Source organism: Malaclemys terrapin, chromosome 3, assembly GCF_027887155.1.
Source record: "Malaclemys terrapin pileata isolate rMalTer1 chromosome 3, rMalTer1.hap1, whole genome shotgun sequence".
Lineage (NCBI taxonomy): Eukaryota > Metazoa > Chordata > Testudines > Emydidae > Malaclemys > Malaclemys terrapin.
The window spans coordinates 196,168,699-196,187,215 of record NC_071507.1 but is presented as its reverse complement, the minus strand read 5'-3'; the positions used below and the strand labels follow the sequence as shown (position 1 = coordinate 196,187,215).

The window sequence follows — 18,517 nt, the reverse complement described above, 5'->3', positions numbered from 1 at the left end:
TAGACATAGATTTCTCCTTGTGTCCCTTGGCTTCCTTTATCAATTTTCTACAATACCTAACTTCTGATTTATATTCATTATCATCAACTTTCCATTTCTTTCATTTGTTATATATTGTTGCTTTTACAGCTTCAATTCTGAGGTTGATTTTTTTTTTTAAAAACCAGCAGAGCTTTTTTCTCAGTTGTGGGACTGTGGCTTTTAGGGCATCTAATAAGGTTCTTAAATGATTCCCAATTATTATTCACATTTTTCTGATTAAATTCTTCCTCCCAGCTGATTTGGCTCATAATTTTTTCCAACTTTATAAAATTGACCCTTTTAAAGCACCAAGTGTGTATATCACTGATCTGGACTTTATTCTTTTTTGCATATTTTAAATGTGATCAGGTCATGATGACTTTAACCTAAATTGCCATTAATTTTTAGTTCTGTGATCAATTCCTCTTTATCTGTCAAGACCGGGTCTAATATAGAATTATCCCGTGTTGGCTGCAACACTGTTAAAGTTAGAAACTTGTCAGCTATAATATTTGGAAAATTTGTTTTTTGGTTTTTGTCCTGATAGCATAAAACCTTCAGCATGCGCCACTCAAATTGAAGACCTCCATGATCACACAGTTGTTTCTTTCCCTACACATTATAGTTAATAGGTGTGTAAGGAAGTGATCATCCTGTTCCCCAGTCTGTAGCAGACCCCAACTAATACCCGATCTTGTGCTTTATCTGTTAGGACATTGATCCGTAAGCATTCAAGATCATTTTCTTCTGCGTTATCAGTGACTCCGAAATAGGTATTGCCATTTTTGACATAGAGTGCCACTTCCCCTCCCCTTTTAACCAAGTAATCTTTCCTAAATATGTTATCACCATTGAGTTTTACATTCCAGTTGTGTGAATCATTCCACCAGGTTTCAATAATACCAACTAGATTGAATTTATGCTCATAAATAAGCAAATCATTTTCCTCTTGTTTGTTATGTAGGCTCTTAGCATTGGTGGATAGAGGTTTAAAAAAATACTTCTCTTCATGGCCTTTGGTTCCTTGAATAATTTTGTTCTCAACATCTTGATGTTTGTGCTAACTGAGGGCCCATATCTTCCCTTTTTTACTCTAATCCTTTGCCATTAGTTTAATGCCCTCTTGACAACTGAAGCCAGCCTGTCTCCAAAAAGATTGGTCCCCCGTCTGCTGAGGTGGAGGCCATCCTAACTATAAAGCCCCTCCTACATACAGAAAGTGGACCAATGTTCCACAAAACCAAAGTCCTCCACCCTATACTGCTTTCCTAACCAGCAATTCACTTCCAGAATCTTTTGCCTTCTATCTCCCTTTGCTTGTGGGACAGGAAGGCTCTCTGAAGAGATTGCTTAGATAGTCTTTTTCTTCCGCTCGCTCCTGAGTACCCTGAAGTTATCTATTATCCCTGACGCAGTGTCATTAATGGCAATATAAACCATCACCAATCCATGGATCCATGTCTGTTGGCTATAAAAGCCTCTCTGATCTTAACATGACTTCTCATGTCTTTGCTCTGTCTTGTTGTCCTCCTGTCCCTTGCAAAATGTTCTTTTGATTCTTGATTTAGGTGCATAGTTATGGATGTAGATAACTAACTTTAGGCACCCACGTTTAAAAATGTCCTGATCCTGTGACTGTCTCTCAGCATAAATGGGGGAGGCTAATAATCTAGGGTGTTGCAAGGAAGTATTCTGGTAATGGGGCGCTCTCTACATAAGATAGAGAGACATAGCTAAAGGATAATTAGTTAGTGTATAAAGATTCTCTCCCCGACCCCACACACTCAGGATATGTCTACACTGCAAAAAACAAAACAAAACAAAAAAACATAGCCGCAAACCTTAGAGCCTGGATCAATTGACTCAGGCTCCTGGGGCTTGTTCCCACTTGGCCTGGAGCCTGGGCTGTGAAACCTGACAAGGTGCATGGGTCTCAGAGCCTGGGCTCCAGCCTGAGCAAGAATGTCTACATGGCTGTTTGAAGCCCTGTAGCATGAGGCCGAGTCTGTTGACCCAGAATCTGAGACTTGCTGCTGCAGAGCTCTTTGGCAGAGTAGACGTACTCTCAGGCCCTCTTGGCCTGTCTGCCTCCCTGCTTGCTGGATCTTAGCCCATCAGTAAGGCTGGCAAGTAGAAGTGGAAGGATGGGTCACATAGGTTATGTCTACACTGCACAGTAACCCCAGGCTCTGATTCAGGTTTGAGCCCAAGCTCCCCTTCCATCCACACACAAATCAGTCTGACTTGAAACCCAGGTCCTAGGAGCCTGCTAGGGGAGTGAGTCAAAGCCCAAGTCCCAATGAGACTCTGGTCTAAGCCCTGTCTTTTTTTGCGATGTGGATGCAGATTAAGCCACAGACCCGAATCAGAAGGTCTGCATAGCGCAATATGGACCCGTTAGCACTGCTGTGAGACCGGGGCCCAGTAACTGTAAACCCACGTTTACAACAGGATAGGTGCTCAAGCCTGGGCTTGGAAACACTGAGTGCACATGCCTGGGTCCCACAGACCTGGGCTTACTGTGCAGTGTAGCAGTACCCATAGAAAGTGGTGTGTGGGGGTGAGGAGGTTTTGCAGCAGTTGGGAAGTAGGGTGGAGGGAGACTCCTAACCTGGAAACTTCCTCCTCACCCCTTTGAGTAGCTTACCCTACCTGTCCCCTCAAACCCTCTTACAAACAGCCATCTCTTTATTATTGTAAGTGTTTTATTATTATTTATTATTTCAATTCCAGCAGTACCTAGAGACCCCAGCCCAGATCAGGGCTCCTTTACTAGGCACAGTGCAGACACATGGCAGTCTCGTACCCAGAAAGCTTACAATCTCACTAGACAAGACAACGAGGCGAAACGGAGGCAGGGAGGTGAAATGACTTGGCCAAGGTCACATGGCAGGTCAGTGGCAGAGCCAAGAATAGACCTCAGCAATCCTGACTCCCTATCCACTAGTCTATGCTGCCTCTCAAGCATTTGTGGGAGCTGCACATAGACATCAAAGAGAAACTAGATCCTTATGTTCATGCAATTATAATACAAATGTGACCGGTATCTCAAAGCATAATTGTATTAATTTCCCTAGATCTTTCAGGCATATCCACAATCCAGCCAAACTGCTGACTATTAGTTTGCAGAGCTTTACAAGGGAAACAGTGCACTTTGCAACAATTAATTTTGCAGAGGAAGCAGCCTGTTTAAAGACGCCTGCAGCAGTCTCTAAAATATGTGTTGTTTTTCAAGGCCACCAGACACACGGTGTTGGCTAGGTTGGCTAATAAACAAAACAACAATGCAAAACCCCAGCCTCATGGGGCTTGCAGGAAAAGGGTATGAGAAGTCAAATGAATAATGTTTACCTGCTAGGGGTGGGTGAAGACTATAATTGTTTAGCCTCCGGCAGATCCCTGCAAGGGTTAAAAATGACAAAGATATTAGTTGGCGACTGCTATGATTGTTGGTTTGGAGCTCTCGGCAATACACAGACTGTTATTTACCGGACTTGGTCGATTTACTTCTTAATGCAATAATGACCTGTGAAATGAAACGTGAGCTAGACAATTGTTCCTCATTGTTTCCAGTAAAACATCCTTTCATACCCCATTAAACCACCATTAATTCCATATGAAAGAGAAGCAGGCACAAACACCAACACACTCTCTCACACTCTTTCTCTGTGGACCTGATCCAGAGCCCATTGACATCAATGAGACTTTTTCTGTCGAATTCAGTGGGCTTTGGTTCACACCCGCGCACCCTGTTAGCCAGATTCCCAAGTAAAGAACACCCACAATAGGAGATAGATTTTCAAAAGAGCTCTGCACCCAGCAGGATCCCATTGTGAGACTAAGGGCTTGTCTACAGGATGACATCCAGGAAAATTAATCCAAATTAACTAAAGGTGTCAATTTGATGTTGATTAGTTAAACCGCTTTAAACTCCTGTATGAACACCTTCATTCAGAATTAAAGTGCCCTTAATTTGGTTTAAGTTTAGTTCACTTCCAAAGTGAATTAAACTCAGGTCTGGTCTACACTACAGACCTATATCGGTATAACTACATCATTCAGGGGTGTGAAAAATCCAGTTATATCGACCTAATCCCCCCGCCCCTCCCCCCAGTGTAGACAGTGCTAAATCAAATGGGAGAGCTTCTCCCACCAACATAGCTACCACCTCTCCAGGAGGTGGATTAACTAGGCTGACAGGAGAGCTCTCTCCCGTTGGCTTACATTGAAGTACTAAAGCGGTGCAGCATTTTAAATATAGACTTGCCCTAAACCGAATTCAGGCCACTTTAATTCTGAATAACAGCTCCCCACAGGGATTTAATACGGTTTAACTAATCCACTTCAATTCCACATAACCTTTAGAGCTGTTTGGGAAAAGGGGGATTTTTGTCCCATGGAAAATTTTGCTGAGAATGAAAATAAATCACTTTTGTCAACATTTTGCAGAGAAATGTTTGAGTTTTCATTAAAAAGGAAAAAATAAAAAGTAAGAAACTAAAAAGCTTATGGCCAAAAATGTTTTGGTTTTGAGTTTTTTGAGGAAAAGCTGAAATTTTCCACTGAAAGCAGACCGTGTGAAAATGTAAATTTAGTCAAAACCCCAAGTTTCTGTTAAAAAACAGTTTTGATAGAATATTTTCAATCAGCCCTAATCATCTTGGCTAATTCAGAAATGTTTCAGGTCAGGTCCTGATCTCAGTTATACTTGTGTCTATCCGGAGTGAGTCCAGTAAAGTCAGTAGAGCTACTCTGGATTTACACGGCTGAAACTGATATCAGAATCTGGTCCAAAATCCATGAGAAATCCAAAATCCAACAGCTAATTTCTCCTGAGGTAGGACATGTGGTGGATTGATTTTTTTAAATCAACCAATTGATAGCAGTGTGCCACATGCAAGAAAATAACTGGAAAACAAAAATAAGAGGAGATATTTTTGTTGTTACAACTCTTGGAGGGAACATGCCAATTAGCAGCAAATTATGGTCTAATATTTATTATATTTATTGTTATATTTATAATATTTATTTAAAAAATTAATTTGTAAAAGTAGAAAGAACTGAAGTCCCTTGTGGCTAGCTGCCCTGGGGCTCTCACATGCAGAGGGCCAATTTTCAAGTTATTAAAATGCAGGGAGGCCTACCAGCCTGGCATATGTTTGAAGCAGAAAAAATGGGGGTGAGAAGTGACAAGCACCTTCCTTTACTTGGGGGGCCATTCGTACATTGCATCAGCCATGTTAATTGAAGGCAAGGCTACGAAAGTGACATCACTTGAGCTTAGCTCATGTCCTTTCAGTTTTGCTGGTAATGTTTTTATGATTAAGTAATGGCTTTTAGGTTGTGTGATTGGTTTGCACACCCAGGCTTTATTATTATAATTTCACTGAATATCAAACTCAGTGAGACTGTGTCATATGTTTATTAGTTTAGCTTAATTGGATGCAATTGATCTTTGGCTGCTGTCTGCATTTTGGTGCCTAATTCACCAATTTGAGGCCTGATCCTGCACGCTGCCTCTACATACATTGATGTCCATAAGAGTAATCTGAGTAGAGGATTTGTAGGGTCAGGCCTTTGCTTTCTTTCTCCATGACACTTAAAATACCAGAGGATCTGCTTGCTGGAAATGACTGATAGAGCAATGCTGGGCTTTTTCCTTCTTCCTGAAATAGTAACATTTGAAAGACACATTATTAGGCGCTCAGTTGTGTGCTCAGCCGTGTGTCTTTGTGGAAGAATAAGGAGGTGCTCCCTTGCCTGGACCCCACATCTCATCAGACTCTCTGCAGGCTGGGGGCAGGTGGTCACCACTAGGTTGCTGCTCCTAGGATTTAGGGGCAGGATACCCAAGTGACCACCTAGGTTGGGAGGTGGGTGCCAGGCTCAGGATGCTGTTTTTGTTGTTAGGTAGAAAAGGGAAAATAGAATGTTTGAAGTAAAATGTTTCCGGTATTCTGTATATGGATTTATTTTTCTCTGACCTCCTAGAATGTTCTGGACCTTTGTAGAATCTCATGAAACCTTCCAGACTTTTTGAGAACTACATTTTCCTCAACCCTCCTAGAATGTTGTCAGCCGTGCCCTCGCTGTGCTTCAATTTGCGAGGGCGAAGGCGAGAAAAGCGACCTTTTGAGCTAAAGGACTAGGGTTAACGTTCTAAGGCCGTTGCCTACTGTAACGCTATTTAATACTGGTCCACCGAAGGTTGGTGCACAGTTCAATTTCTTGACGTTAGTACATTTCAGTTATTTTTAAAATTAAATAGTTTCTGTAAGCTTAGAGGAAACAATTTTTTTATATTTGCTTATATATGGCATGAATAAATACAGATGTACAGATCCTAGCGTGCAAATTTAGAATCTTATATGACAGAGATAAATCATGCATGGACATCGTGCATCAGAGTCGTGAAATGGGCTACACATGCAATAAAAATAAGATATTCAAAAGTTTAATAAATGGAGGGGGGGGGGCACAAAGATGCTTCTCGCCTGGGGCGCCATTTGGTCTAGAGCCAGCCCTGGCTACTCCTGCTGTGAGGGTGACAGCCAGGGGCAAGAAGTGAATAGAGCCGTCGCTCCACATTGCCACCCCTCAACCTCAATATGCTGGCTGGGGAAATGGCTGGTGCAGTTTATTTCCCCACAGAGCAAAGAGGGGAGGACGGGCTCTGAGCCACAACTGGGTTGCTGCCCATGTTCTTGTGATTGTATAAAGTGCCACTCCAGTCCTTAGCGTATGATCTCTTCAGGGCAGGGACTGTCTCCTACTACCTGTTTGGACAGCACCTAAGACAATGGGGTCCCGATCTCAGGTTAGGCCTCTGGGAGTTGCTGCAATACGAAGAATACATAATACTGGTCAGCAGCAGCTAATCAATAAGAATGACTCATTTAAAAGAAGTGTTGTTTCTAAAGAGATCCCAGTCCAGATTCTGTGCTGATTTACATCACTTTGCAACTCCATCGGGCTTGATTCCCGTTTACTGCTCTAGCAGTCAGTGTAAAAGCAGGGCCGGCTCTAGCTTTTTTGCTGCCCCAAGCAGCAAAAAAAAGCGTTGCCCCCAAGCCCCCCCGCCGAGCGCCGCGCCGCCCCCTGCGCTGAGCGCCGCCGGACCCCCCCCCCCCCGAGCGCCGAGCCCCGCGCTGCCCCCCCCCGCCGAGCGCTGCTGGAACCCCCCTCCAGCGCCGAGCCCCGCACAACCGGAGCCCGCTGCACCACCGGAGCGCGCCCCCCCGCGGAATGCCGCACCGCGCTCCCCCCGCCGCCCCTTACCAGGTGCCGCCCCAAGCATGTGCTTGGGTGCCTGGAGCCGACCCTGTGTAAAAGGGCCTTCAAGTGTGTGTAAATGTAAACTGGTCCCACTTTACACTTAAGGGGCCTTAAAGCTTGTCCACACATTGCTATTCAGGAAGAGCTATTCCTGATTAACTCCATTTGTGGACTCTCTCAGGGCTTGGCTACACTTGCAAGTTAGAGCGCATTAAAGCAGCCCCCAGGCGCCCTAACTCTCGACCCGTCCACACTGGCAAGGTACTTAGAGCGCCTGGACTCTGCAGCTGGAGCGCTCCTGCTAATCCACCTCCAGGAGAAGCATAAAGCTTGGTGCGCCTCGGCTGAAACGCCCGGGCATCAGTGTGAACGACGTGTTGCATTACTGCGCTCTGATCAGCCTCCGGAAACGTCCCATAATCCCCTTAAGTCAAGTGGCCACTCTTGTCATTGTTTTGAACTCGGCTGCAGGAATGCAGATATGCCCTTTCAAAGCTCCGTTTCTGGCAGCTGGCTGCTTATCTGCTCCAGGACAAAGCAACCATTACTGTGAAATGCTGCTTGCTGTGAGTGTGTGTGAGAGAGAGGTGGGGGAGGGGGAGGAAGAATGGGGGTCTGAACTTACAAGACAGCATGCTGACACACTCTCAGCCCCCCAAAAACCAACTCTGTCTCCCCCCACATGCACACAACACACTCCCTGTCACACTCCGCCTTCCCCCCTCCTCATTTGAAAAGCAGGTTGCAGCCACTTGCATGCTGGGATAGCTACCACAATGCACTTGAATCTGACAAGTGTAGCCATGCCCTTATTCCAGAGTTAGGCCTGGTCTGCATTTAAAATTTATCTTGACATAACTACGGCACTCAGGGATGTGAAAAATCCACACCCCTGGATGCCATTCCTCGGCTGACCTAATGCCCGGTGTAGACACCGTCCGGTCGACGGAAGAATGCTTCTGTGGACCTGGCAACCATCATTTGAGGAGGTGGAGTTCCTACAGTGACAGAAAAAGCCCTTCTGGTGCTGTAGCCCTCCTTTATGGCGGCATAGCTCCAGCACTGGAACTATGCTGCCACTGTGTCCGTAGTGTAGACATGGCCTAAGAATGTCTACACACGGAGTTTTTCCCAGTTGCGGTCATTCCTGAAAAACTTCAACTCCATGTGTGGATAAGCCCTTAGAGTACATGAGAATCAGGGCCCATTGATGTCAGGCTATTTTAGCCAAGTGTTTAACCAGCTGAACCGAAGCTCAGAAATGAATATTTGTCATAGAGACGATGATGTAGATCATAAAAAAAAAAAAACCTATTTGAGTGTTGTGAACTTCAGTTCTGGTGAATCTTTTTGCTTTTGTATGTATGTTTGCGTGTGTTGATCCCATGAAGAGTATAATCCTGTGTAGTCTACACAGTCTTTATTCAAGACAAAGTTTTATTGAAGTCAGAGGGGAATTTTGCCTGAGTAGAGACTGTGGGCTGAGTGATTAGACTCTGAGGCCATCCTTACTCTACGGGTGCTAGTAGGGTCGCCAACCCTCCAGGCTCATCCGGGAGTCTCCAGGAATGAAAGACTACGTCATGTCATGTCATGAAACCTCCAGGAATACGTCCATCTAAAATTGTCAATCCTAGTGCTACAGCAGCACAGCTGCAGGGCTTTATACCCGTCACACCGTAGTTATGTTGACCCAACTTGTAAGCATAGAAAAAATAGCAGCGTGTATATAATGGGACACCCTCTCTAGGGTTGGTTTTACCTCACCAAGAAGCCTATTGCTTTTAATGCTTTGGTGAGACTTACATGCTTGCCAGGCCGGTGAAGTCTCATTGAATTGAATACATGCGCACAGGGATTGCTGTGCTAAGTACTGCATGCATTTGTAACGAACAAGGCACATAACTCTACTGAAGTCAATGCCTACGCCTAGCACTTTCCATCTTCAGCCATTGTTTTCAGTTCTTTGTCAGTTTGTAAATCTATCCTTTTGTGCTGAAATTTCCCATGCTTGGGGTCTGCCTTGGATTAAATTTTACTAGAAAGTTTGATCAAAAATGATTCAGCAATAAGGAACAAAAGAGAATGTTTGTCAATGCTAGAAAACAATTTCCACCCTCTTTGTTTTTAAACTCTAGACCGGGGTGGGCAGACTATAGCCTGCAGGCCAAATCTGGCCCACCAGACAATTTAATCTGGCCCTTGAGCTCCCGATGGGGAGCGGGGTCTGGGGCTTGCCCTGCTCCCGCGCTCCAGCCGACGAGCGGGGTCGGCAGCCGTTCCATGCGCACGGCTTCCAGAAGCAGCAGCATGTCCCCCCCCCACCCGGCTCCTATCTGTAGGGGCAGCCAGGGGGCTCCGCACGCTGCCCCCGTTGCCCCAAGCGCCACCCCCACAGCTCCCATTGGCTAAGAACTGCAGCCAATGGGAGCTGCAGGGGAGGCACTTGCAGACGGAGCAGCATGCAGAGTTGCCTGGCCACAGCTCTGTGTAGGGGAGACATGCTGCTGCTTCCAGGAGCTGCTTGAGGTAAGCGCCCCCTAGAGCCTGCACCACTGAGCCCCTCCCGCGCCTCAACCCCCTGCCCCAGCCCTGATCCCCAGCTCCACCCCAGAGCCTGTACCCCCAGCTGGAGCCTTTACCCCCAGTGCCCCAATCCGCTGCCCCAGCCTTGAGCACCCTCCTACACCCCAAACCCCTCATCCTCAGCCCCACCCCAGAGCCTGCACCTCCAGCTGGAGCCCTCACCCCCCCCCCCCGCACCACCCCCTCTCTGCCCCAGCCCAGAGCCTCCTCCTGCACCCTGAACTCCTCATTTCTGGCCCCATCCCAGATCCCGCAGCCCCAGCCAGAGCCCTTCCCCCATCCCGCACCCCAACCCCAATTTTGTGAGCATTCATGGCCCGCCATGCAATTTGCATACCCAGATGTGGCTCTTGGGCCAAAATGTTTGCCCACCCCTGCTCTAGACCCTTCGGTGTTGGAGTAAGAGCTTGATAGCTAGCAGGGAGGAAGCCCTGAGGTCAGAGAAGCGCCTTTCACAATCCTTGTGAAAATCCGCCCAGAATTGACCAAGAAATGTGCTGTAGAAAACTGCCATGTGCACCTATGCTGTAGAAGTTTTTAGCACTTGGCCCTGATTTATTAAAGTTCGAATTCTTGCTGAGCTGCATCCTTCTGAAGCAGCTGTATGGAGGTATCCTTGCATACAGGGCACTAAATTGTCCTGCTCTTTTCACTCCCCAAAATAGACCTGGTGCAGGAATGCCAGGTTTGTAGCGAACAGACTAGGCATGCTAGTCTCACCTCTTCCGCTTAGTAGGGTAAGAATTCAGTGCCCTTCACAACCCTTATTGTTGAGCAAGGCCTCATACTTCTACTGTAAGAGGCAGGCAAGTAGCATTCCCCTCGTTTTATACAGGAGGCAACTTGGGATCTGAGAGGTTGCACACGGTCAGCTCTGGCCAGGAACGGCTCCAGGCACCAGCGCACCAAGTGCGTGCCTGGGGCGGCAAGCCGCGGGGGGGCGGCCTGCCGGTCGCTGTGGGGGCGGCAGTCAAGGAGCCTTCAGCGGCATGCCTTCAGGAAGTCCACCAGTCCCGCGGTTTTGGTGGCAATTTGGCGGCGGGTATGCCAAAGGTGCGGGACCAGCAGGCATCCCGCAGGCATGCCGCCGAATCCGCGTTAGCAGCGGACCGCCCACAGACGTGCCGCCGAAAGCCGCCTGACTGCCATGCTTGGGGCGGCAAAATATATAGAGCTGCCCTTGGCTCTGGCAGAGCTGGGAATAGATCCTAAGACTCAGTCACTAACAAGAACTTGACAGATTAGGGAAGCATGCGTGAGAGTTGATTTACCTGCCTCTGTGTTAAGTTGCAGAGTTTAGTCTATTTTGTCCTTATATGGTAGAGATTTTACTTCTCTCACACGTCTGATTTGGGAAGCTTGCTGTTCCTTTGATCCACATACAGTGCCTGGCTGGGCAAAAGACCAAATCCTGATTGCTCAAATTGGTCCTTATAGAAAGATTCGACTGTAACAGCTGAAAAATGAGGCGGGGCGCTGGAAAATTTGGTACAAACGTGTATAGCGATTGCCTGGGAAAACAGCCTCCTTCCTTTCCATGTCATGCATTAATCCCCAGGTAGCAATGTTACAAATAAAGGAGAATAGTTTTTGCGTGCAGTGTCCTTGCAACTGCATTTGGAAGCATGTCATCATTTCCCCCCCTTGTCTTCCAAATATTAGCATTTAATGAAATGCACATTTCCTTCATTTATTTTGAACCCACTCCAAAGCCAGCAAATACCAGAACCTCAAATGTTATGCTAGGATAGGTTCTTTATTGGTTTGTTTTCTTTTCATTCGTTTTGTTTCCACTATGAGTGGTGTGTGTGTGTGTGTGTGTGTAAATCCTTGTTTCCTAACTCAAGGAGTCTGGCTTCCAACAGAGGTAGACAAATATTTCAAAAAAAAAAAAAAATCCCCATGATCCATTCAATGCAGACAGCTGTGCTGCAAACAGGAAATTGAGGAAGCCAGTTTCATCAGAGACCACAGGATTCCCTTCATGGATGTTTCAGATAAAAGCATCTTTAAGTTGTGCACACTAGTGCTTTCCTGTAGAAGGACAATGCGAAAAGGAGGTTGACAGAGGCTGCTCTGGTCCTGTAGAAAAATGGTAGTTTGGAAACAGAGCTAAGTGATAATCCCTGACTGGTGAGACCACACCTAGACAATTACATACAGCTGTCTGCACCTCAGTACCAAAGAGAGGTCAGCAAACAGCAACATAGACTTAAGGAAGTGGAGCAGTTAATTTCTGAGGAATTAAATGTTAAACAATGCAAGAGAGTAGTTTTGTGATGATGGCACTCCAGGGGGACTCAGGAGATCTGGGTTTGATTCCTGGCTCCACCACAGATTCACTTTCTGGGTCTGGGCAAGTCACTTAGGCCCAGATTTTTTAAGTATTTAAGCATTGCTGCACTCAGGGTCATCAAACCTAACTGATTTAGGAACCTAGATATAATATATTTTTCAAAAGGAATCTAGGCACTTAAGAGTGTAAATCCAATCAACCGTCTATGGGATTTAGGCTCTTCAATCAGTTAGATGGTGTGACAGTGAGCGCAGCAATGCCTAAATACCTTTAAAAATCTGGGCCTTAATCTTCCAGTTCCTTAATTCGCCATCTGTAAAAAGGGGATGACCCATCCTTTCTCCCACGCTTTGCCTGGATTGTCTGTTTAGGCTATAATTTTTCTCTCTCAAGTTAGGAAATGCCAGAATTAAGGTTTCATGCAGCTGGATTCTATCCTTGCCTGTGCCACAAAGTGCCTGTGTAATGTGAGGAAGGTCACTGAAATCAAACTTTTCATGCACAATCTGGCTCTTGGCCCCTCTGCTTTCGAATCTGGACACTTCCTTCTCCACATTGTCTGGGCACATGAGAAGCAGGCTTCCTGCTGTCAGTTCTCTCTACCACCCCACCCCACCCCACCCCATGCCACCCCCCGCAACTGTTCAGAGCTGTAATTGCAGGGAAAGCCCTGCTCAACCCTTGTCTTCAGCATGCCCTGTACGGAAGGAATTGTTGCAGAATTTAGCTGCTAAAATCTCTCAAATCTCTACTAAGCATGCATGAACTGCAATTTTTCAAAGGCTTATAACTTGACCAAATTGGGGTGGATTTCCACAGGGACAGCAAAAGGCACACGTCTGACAAAAAACGCCACCCCTATAAGTTGTTGCTCCAAAGAAAAATTCATCAGATTTTTTTAACATGAGCAAAACAATGTATATTTTCTCTAGACAGTGGAAATGACAGGTTAACACTGCAAATTTTTATTGATAACAAATGCTGACCCCCTTATTATAGCAGATTCAACTAGCCATTCTTATTCTCAGAAATATGTGTGAATCAGGTTTTCTCTAACAATTTTACCATGTCTGCATGTAGCAAATAGAATAAAGTATGGATCTGATTCAGTGGAAAGTAATGCACAAGCTAATTTGTTTACTTTGGTTTCTTTAACTGAACATACTTATAGGATATCCAAAGATGCCCTTTATAACTAGTAACTTTTCATTGTGTCCCTAGAAGATTCAGAAGTTACGACACGGTGGGTTATAGAGAGGGTGGTGTGGGAAAAAGTCACTAATATTACTAATAAAAAAAGCCATTATTCCTGATCAAAGGAGAAAACATTTGAATAAAGATTATACTCAAAAAGAAAAGTTTGGAGGCCTTGTTTAAACCCATTGGGTTACTGTCCAGTTATGTGCAGTTTCCCTCTAGTGCTTATTCTGGCATTCATTAAACATTGGTAAATTACATAGCAATGCTTGAAAGAATGATTAGAAATGTTATGTGTGAATAATAGAATCGCTTAAAGGGCAATGGAAACTCTTAAAGGGAAATGCATATTGACATGGAAAGCGAACACTGGTGATATTCTCATTGTCCAGGCTTATTATTTTCTCATTTTTTTTTTATGTTGAATTCGTAAACATTTATTTTCACAGTCAATTTGTTTTTAGGCTGTTTAGGAGTATACTCCTGCTGTTGTATTGACTCCAGCAGGAGCTGGGATTGCTAAGCACGTTTGAAAAGCAGGCTTCTTTTATTTAGTTGCATATGCAGTTAGGTGCCTAACTTTAGCACTTCGACTGGGATTTTCAGAAGCTTCTATGAGAGTTAGGTGCCAACCTCTTGTAGACATTCTGTGGGAGCTGGGCACCAGGCATGTGAAAAGTCCCCTGTGAAAGTCCCAGCCCCAAGTTTGGCAACGTTAGCCTTAATGAAAAAGGCTCTTAAAGAGCGGGGGTGTGGAAAGTGGCTGGGAACTGCTAAAGACTGGAATTACTAAAAATAAAAGGGAGACAAGATGGGTGAAGTAATGTGTTGTTTTGGACCATGTTCTGTTGGTGAGAGAGAGAAGCTTTTGAGCTTACACAGAGCTCTTGAAGAAGAGCTAAGAGGTCTTGTTAAACCCAATTGTGTTCTTGAAGAAGAGTTCTGTAGCTTGAAAGCTTGTCTCTTTCACCAACGGAAATTGGTCCAATAAAAGATATTTCCTCACCCACTTTGCCTCGCTAATATCCTGGGACTGACCTGGCTGCAACAACACCGCAAACAAAAATAAAAGTGAAATAGATAGAACTATTTTAGGATTTTATATTGCTGCCCATCACCATAGTATCTGAATGGCTTCTGGGTGAAATATCTCAGCTAGCCATCTGCCATAAGTAGATATAGCAAGATACATCCAGTTAATTGAAAACATGAATGGTGATGTATAAAGGCCACAAGTGAGGAAAAAATTGGAAAAGCAGAAAAATAAATAAAATATACTCTTGGCCAGGATATGGTGAATCCTGTCTTTTGGATCTCAAGAGTGAAAGTCCGACAGAGCATTGGGATCTTATTGGACACCATTCCAAAATATATAGGAATGTAAAAAGAAAAATCTGCATGCATGTGGATTTGTTACCCGTGTTACAGGAACATCTAGAAGCCCCTAGTGGGAGTGGAGGCCCATTGTGCTAGGTACTGCAAACACTAGTGAGAGATGGTCCCTGCTGCATTTAGCCTACAATCTAAATAGCCAAGACAGACAAAGGGTGGGAAAGGAAACAAAAGCACAGAGAGCTGGAGTGACTTGCCCAAGGACACACAACAGGTCAGTGGCAGAGCCATTTCTCTCTTAGGTCATATTATGGACGAGCTGATGAGCCTGAGAACAGGGATCTCTTCCCCATCTCCAGGGCACCCTAGCAGAAATTACTCATCTTCTGGCTGCAGGCACAGGAAACTGCATTGATGGAGTGGCTACTGCGGGCTAGCATCACCAGACAGGAATGTTTTGGCAAGACAGGGGCATGGCTCCAGCCTGCTGCTCTCCTGCAGGACTGCATGGTGGGGAGAGCTAGCTAGGTCTGTTGTACAGTTGTAGCAAGTGCGAGGCATTCCAACCCCCAGTGCCTCTGGAAGGCCTTTTGTCTTACCAAGATGTAATTGCTCCAGGCATTAATGCTTACTTGGTGCTTCTCTTCCTCCTCCTAATATGATTCTGCTTTGCAAGGCGCATAACTGAGTCCAGTAAAAGAGAAATTGACAAACAGTCTGAATAGTTAGCGCCCCAGAAGTTCAAGTATTGGAAGAGGAAATTGAAATTAAGTCACAACTACTAGACAATGTTGTGTTCTGTCTTTGGACTTCATGTTACAGGAATAATATATTAGCATTGAAAAGTTACAGCAGAGGGTAACAGAGCTGATCCTGTGGTTGAGTTATGAAGGCAAGTTATGAAAGCCCTAATCTAAACTGTGGGATAATAAGATGCGAAAGGATTTTCTTGAGGTCTACTGTTGATCACATCATGTTTATTTAGCAAGAAAGGAGTGTTTTCAATGAGATAAAAATGTAGAGCGCATTGAGAGAAGATTCAGACAAGGCCTTCTAAGTTTAAGCCATGGTGATTTATAGGGACAAGTATTTTTAAAATCTTCTGTATTTTGTTGGGGGGGGGGGGGGGAGGTTGTTCTACATCAATTAATGCTCTCCTAGAATTTTGAAAGTGTAATTTCTTTTTGTGCCCATTTTTTCCTATGGAATTTGACAAACGTTAGAATTCTTTTTCTTTTTTGTTTTGTTTTGTTTTTTTGCTATGGAGACCAGATTTGGATGGTGAAGTCCTGGCTCCCTTGAAGAAAGTGGGCTTAGGATTTCACCCTCGGGGTCAGAATGGAGTTTTTACAGAGAAATTCAGAATCAAGATGACTTTTAGATAGGGGACTATTTCCCGGATCTATTGCAGCAGTTCTTAAGATGTGCTATAGAGGCTTCAGCCCAGGTGGTATGTGGATTGGTTTGAAATATAGCATGCGATAAGACTTCATCATAAGTGCACTGATTAGAATGATGAAGTTGCTGCATCAAGTACTTCTGAGTTTTGCATATGGTATGCTAGGTATTAAGGCCAGGATTTTAAAAAGTGGCCTAGGACAGGAGTATAGTATAACACAGGGTTCTGCTTTCTTTGATGTGTACACTTCATTAAAATAATATTTACACCTTCCTCTGCCCACCCTTCGTCCCTCATCTCACGCTCTCATCAACCCCTGCAAACCAGTGATCTAAACAATGGGGATTGCTGGTGACAAAGCATCATACTGAGGCTGAAATCCACGTGGCATGTGACATAGAGAAAAGGTCACACTGCCCTGCATCAGCCTTGCTTAAGTCAAGTTAATTAATGGCTCTTTTTTTCTAATTCAGCTGGATGGACCTCCAGGCAAAGTGCTATTTGTAACTGAATTGCGAACCAGTGTCACACAGCCTGATGCTTTCCGTACCCCTCATGCTGTAAGTTCAGGAAACGGGGCGCGATGGCTCTCGAGCCCCTTTGCAGGTGCATAGATCACTTCCGAGTCACACTGCAGGATGTCTTTTTATAGGCAATCCCGACCCAAGCTCATGCAGCGTCCTTGCACACAACAGTGTAGCAGTGAGTTGCTAAGATGGTGTTTTCCTTTGGGAGCCATGGAACTGGTTGCAACCAAGCTGCCCCAAGAGCCCCAGCCTTCCCGTCTCCATCCTCCCACCCTTCTGCTCTTCCCCATGGTGGAGGGGGAACTTGTGTAAGTGAATGCTGACTTTGGTTGCTCTTCCACACCGTGGCTGAGGGACAGGGCTGCAGACAGCATCTGTCCCCTCAGGTCCATAGAGCCTGATCCATCTGTGGAGTATCCCTAGAGGGATTTCTGCAGGGGGTAACCAGTGGGAGTTTGTCTGATTCTACTTCTGCAGTTTTTCATAGATTCTAGGGCCGGAAGGGACCGTTGTGATCATCTTATCTTACCTCCTGGATAACTAGGCTTGGCAGAATTCAGATTTCTTTATAATTTTGACAGATATCAGTTTTATTTTTAAAGTTTTTATTTTTTATTTTTATTGATTTAAATTTTCACAGCTGGAAAGTATGGGAGGGTCAGACAATGGGGGTGGGTTCAGACAGGTGAGATTCAAAAAGTTAACACTTTGTAACAGTTAAAACACAAATTGTCAACATCATATGTCAAAAATGCAAAGTAAATATTCTTAAATCAAACCCTAATCAGTTCTCAAGCACCATTTTGCTGACTTTGCCTGTCTGTATATTTCGAGTATTATCAATGGAAATATTTTTTTATTGGTTTGTGCGCCTATGGTGAAATCAACCTTTACCAAAATGTACTACGAAAAATCCAATCCTTCCAAGCTTATGTATAACAAAGGCCAGAGAACTTCTGCAAAATAATTCTTAGAGCATAACTTTTAGAAAAAAACATCCAATCTTGATTTTAAAATTGCTAGTGGTAGAGAATCTACCATGACCCTTGGTAAATCATTCCAATGGTTAATTGCCCTCACTGTTAAAAACGTATGGTTTATATCCAGTCTGAATTTGTCTAACAACGTTGCTCTTTGTGTACACAGCTATGCAGATAATTTCTCCCCTACACCCTGCTTGTTCTTTTGATCCTGAATCTAGTGTTGGCTGCGGTGGAGGGACACTGCATGCTTGTGTCCCTCTTAACTGCCATGCCAAAAGCAAATTCCAATATACCACCATCTGTCCTTCCTGTTTAAAGCCAAAATGACAAAATGCCAGCAGTCATTGCTGGTTTTCACATTTATTGGCTATGGGAGGTACCTGCAAAGGACATCTCACTCCACATTCACCAGTGGACCAAATGTCAGGCCACTGACACTAAAACTTATACTACACAGTGAGGGGGAGATGGAAGTGGGGCTGCCAACTCCCCTTTGTGCCTTTAGAAAATATCCCCCTCAATTTTCAATCCCAGCCTGGTGGCTAAATGTGTACAACCCCTCTTTCCCCACGACCCACAATGATTTGCATGCATAAGTGAGAGGCTGGGCCACTGAATTCTTCAGCCCCCTGTGTGATGAGGGGGGATCACTACTGCTGCAACACAATCCAGCAGGCTGCCTTACTGCACTTGTGCATAAGGTTGCCATCTTTCTAATCGCACAAAACTGAACACACTTGCCCTACCCCGTCCCCAAGGCCCCGCCCCTGCTCACTCCATCCCCCTTCCCTCTGTCGCTCACTTTCCCACCCTCACTCACTAGCTCATTTTCACCGGGCTGGGGCAGGGGGTTGGGGCGCAGGAGGTTCAGGGTGCAGGAGGGGGCTCCAGGCTGGAGCAG

General features: G+C 45.1%; 1 protein-coding gene across 7 annotated transcripts in view; it reads left to right on the top strand.

Annotated features, from left to right (window-relative positions):
• Window positions 1-18,517, top strand: part of PKHD1 (PKHD1 ciliary IPT domain containing fibrocystin/polyductin) — a 390,722-nt gene that overhangs the window by 304,512 nt on the left and 67,693 nt on the right. Inside the window, exon 60 of one of the 7 annotated variants that reach the window (XM_054023616.1) lies at window positions 6,013-6,180. The exons of the other annotated variants lie outside the window; for them this stretch is intronic. Coding sequence (XP_053879591.1) covers window positions 6,013-6,032 — 20 coding nt within the window. The 3' untranslated portion in view covers window positions 6,033-6,180. Of the gene's footprint in view, window positions 1-6,012; window positions 6,181-18,517 lie in introns of those variants that run through there. 7 annotated transcript variants of the gene reach the window in all.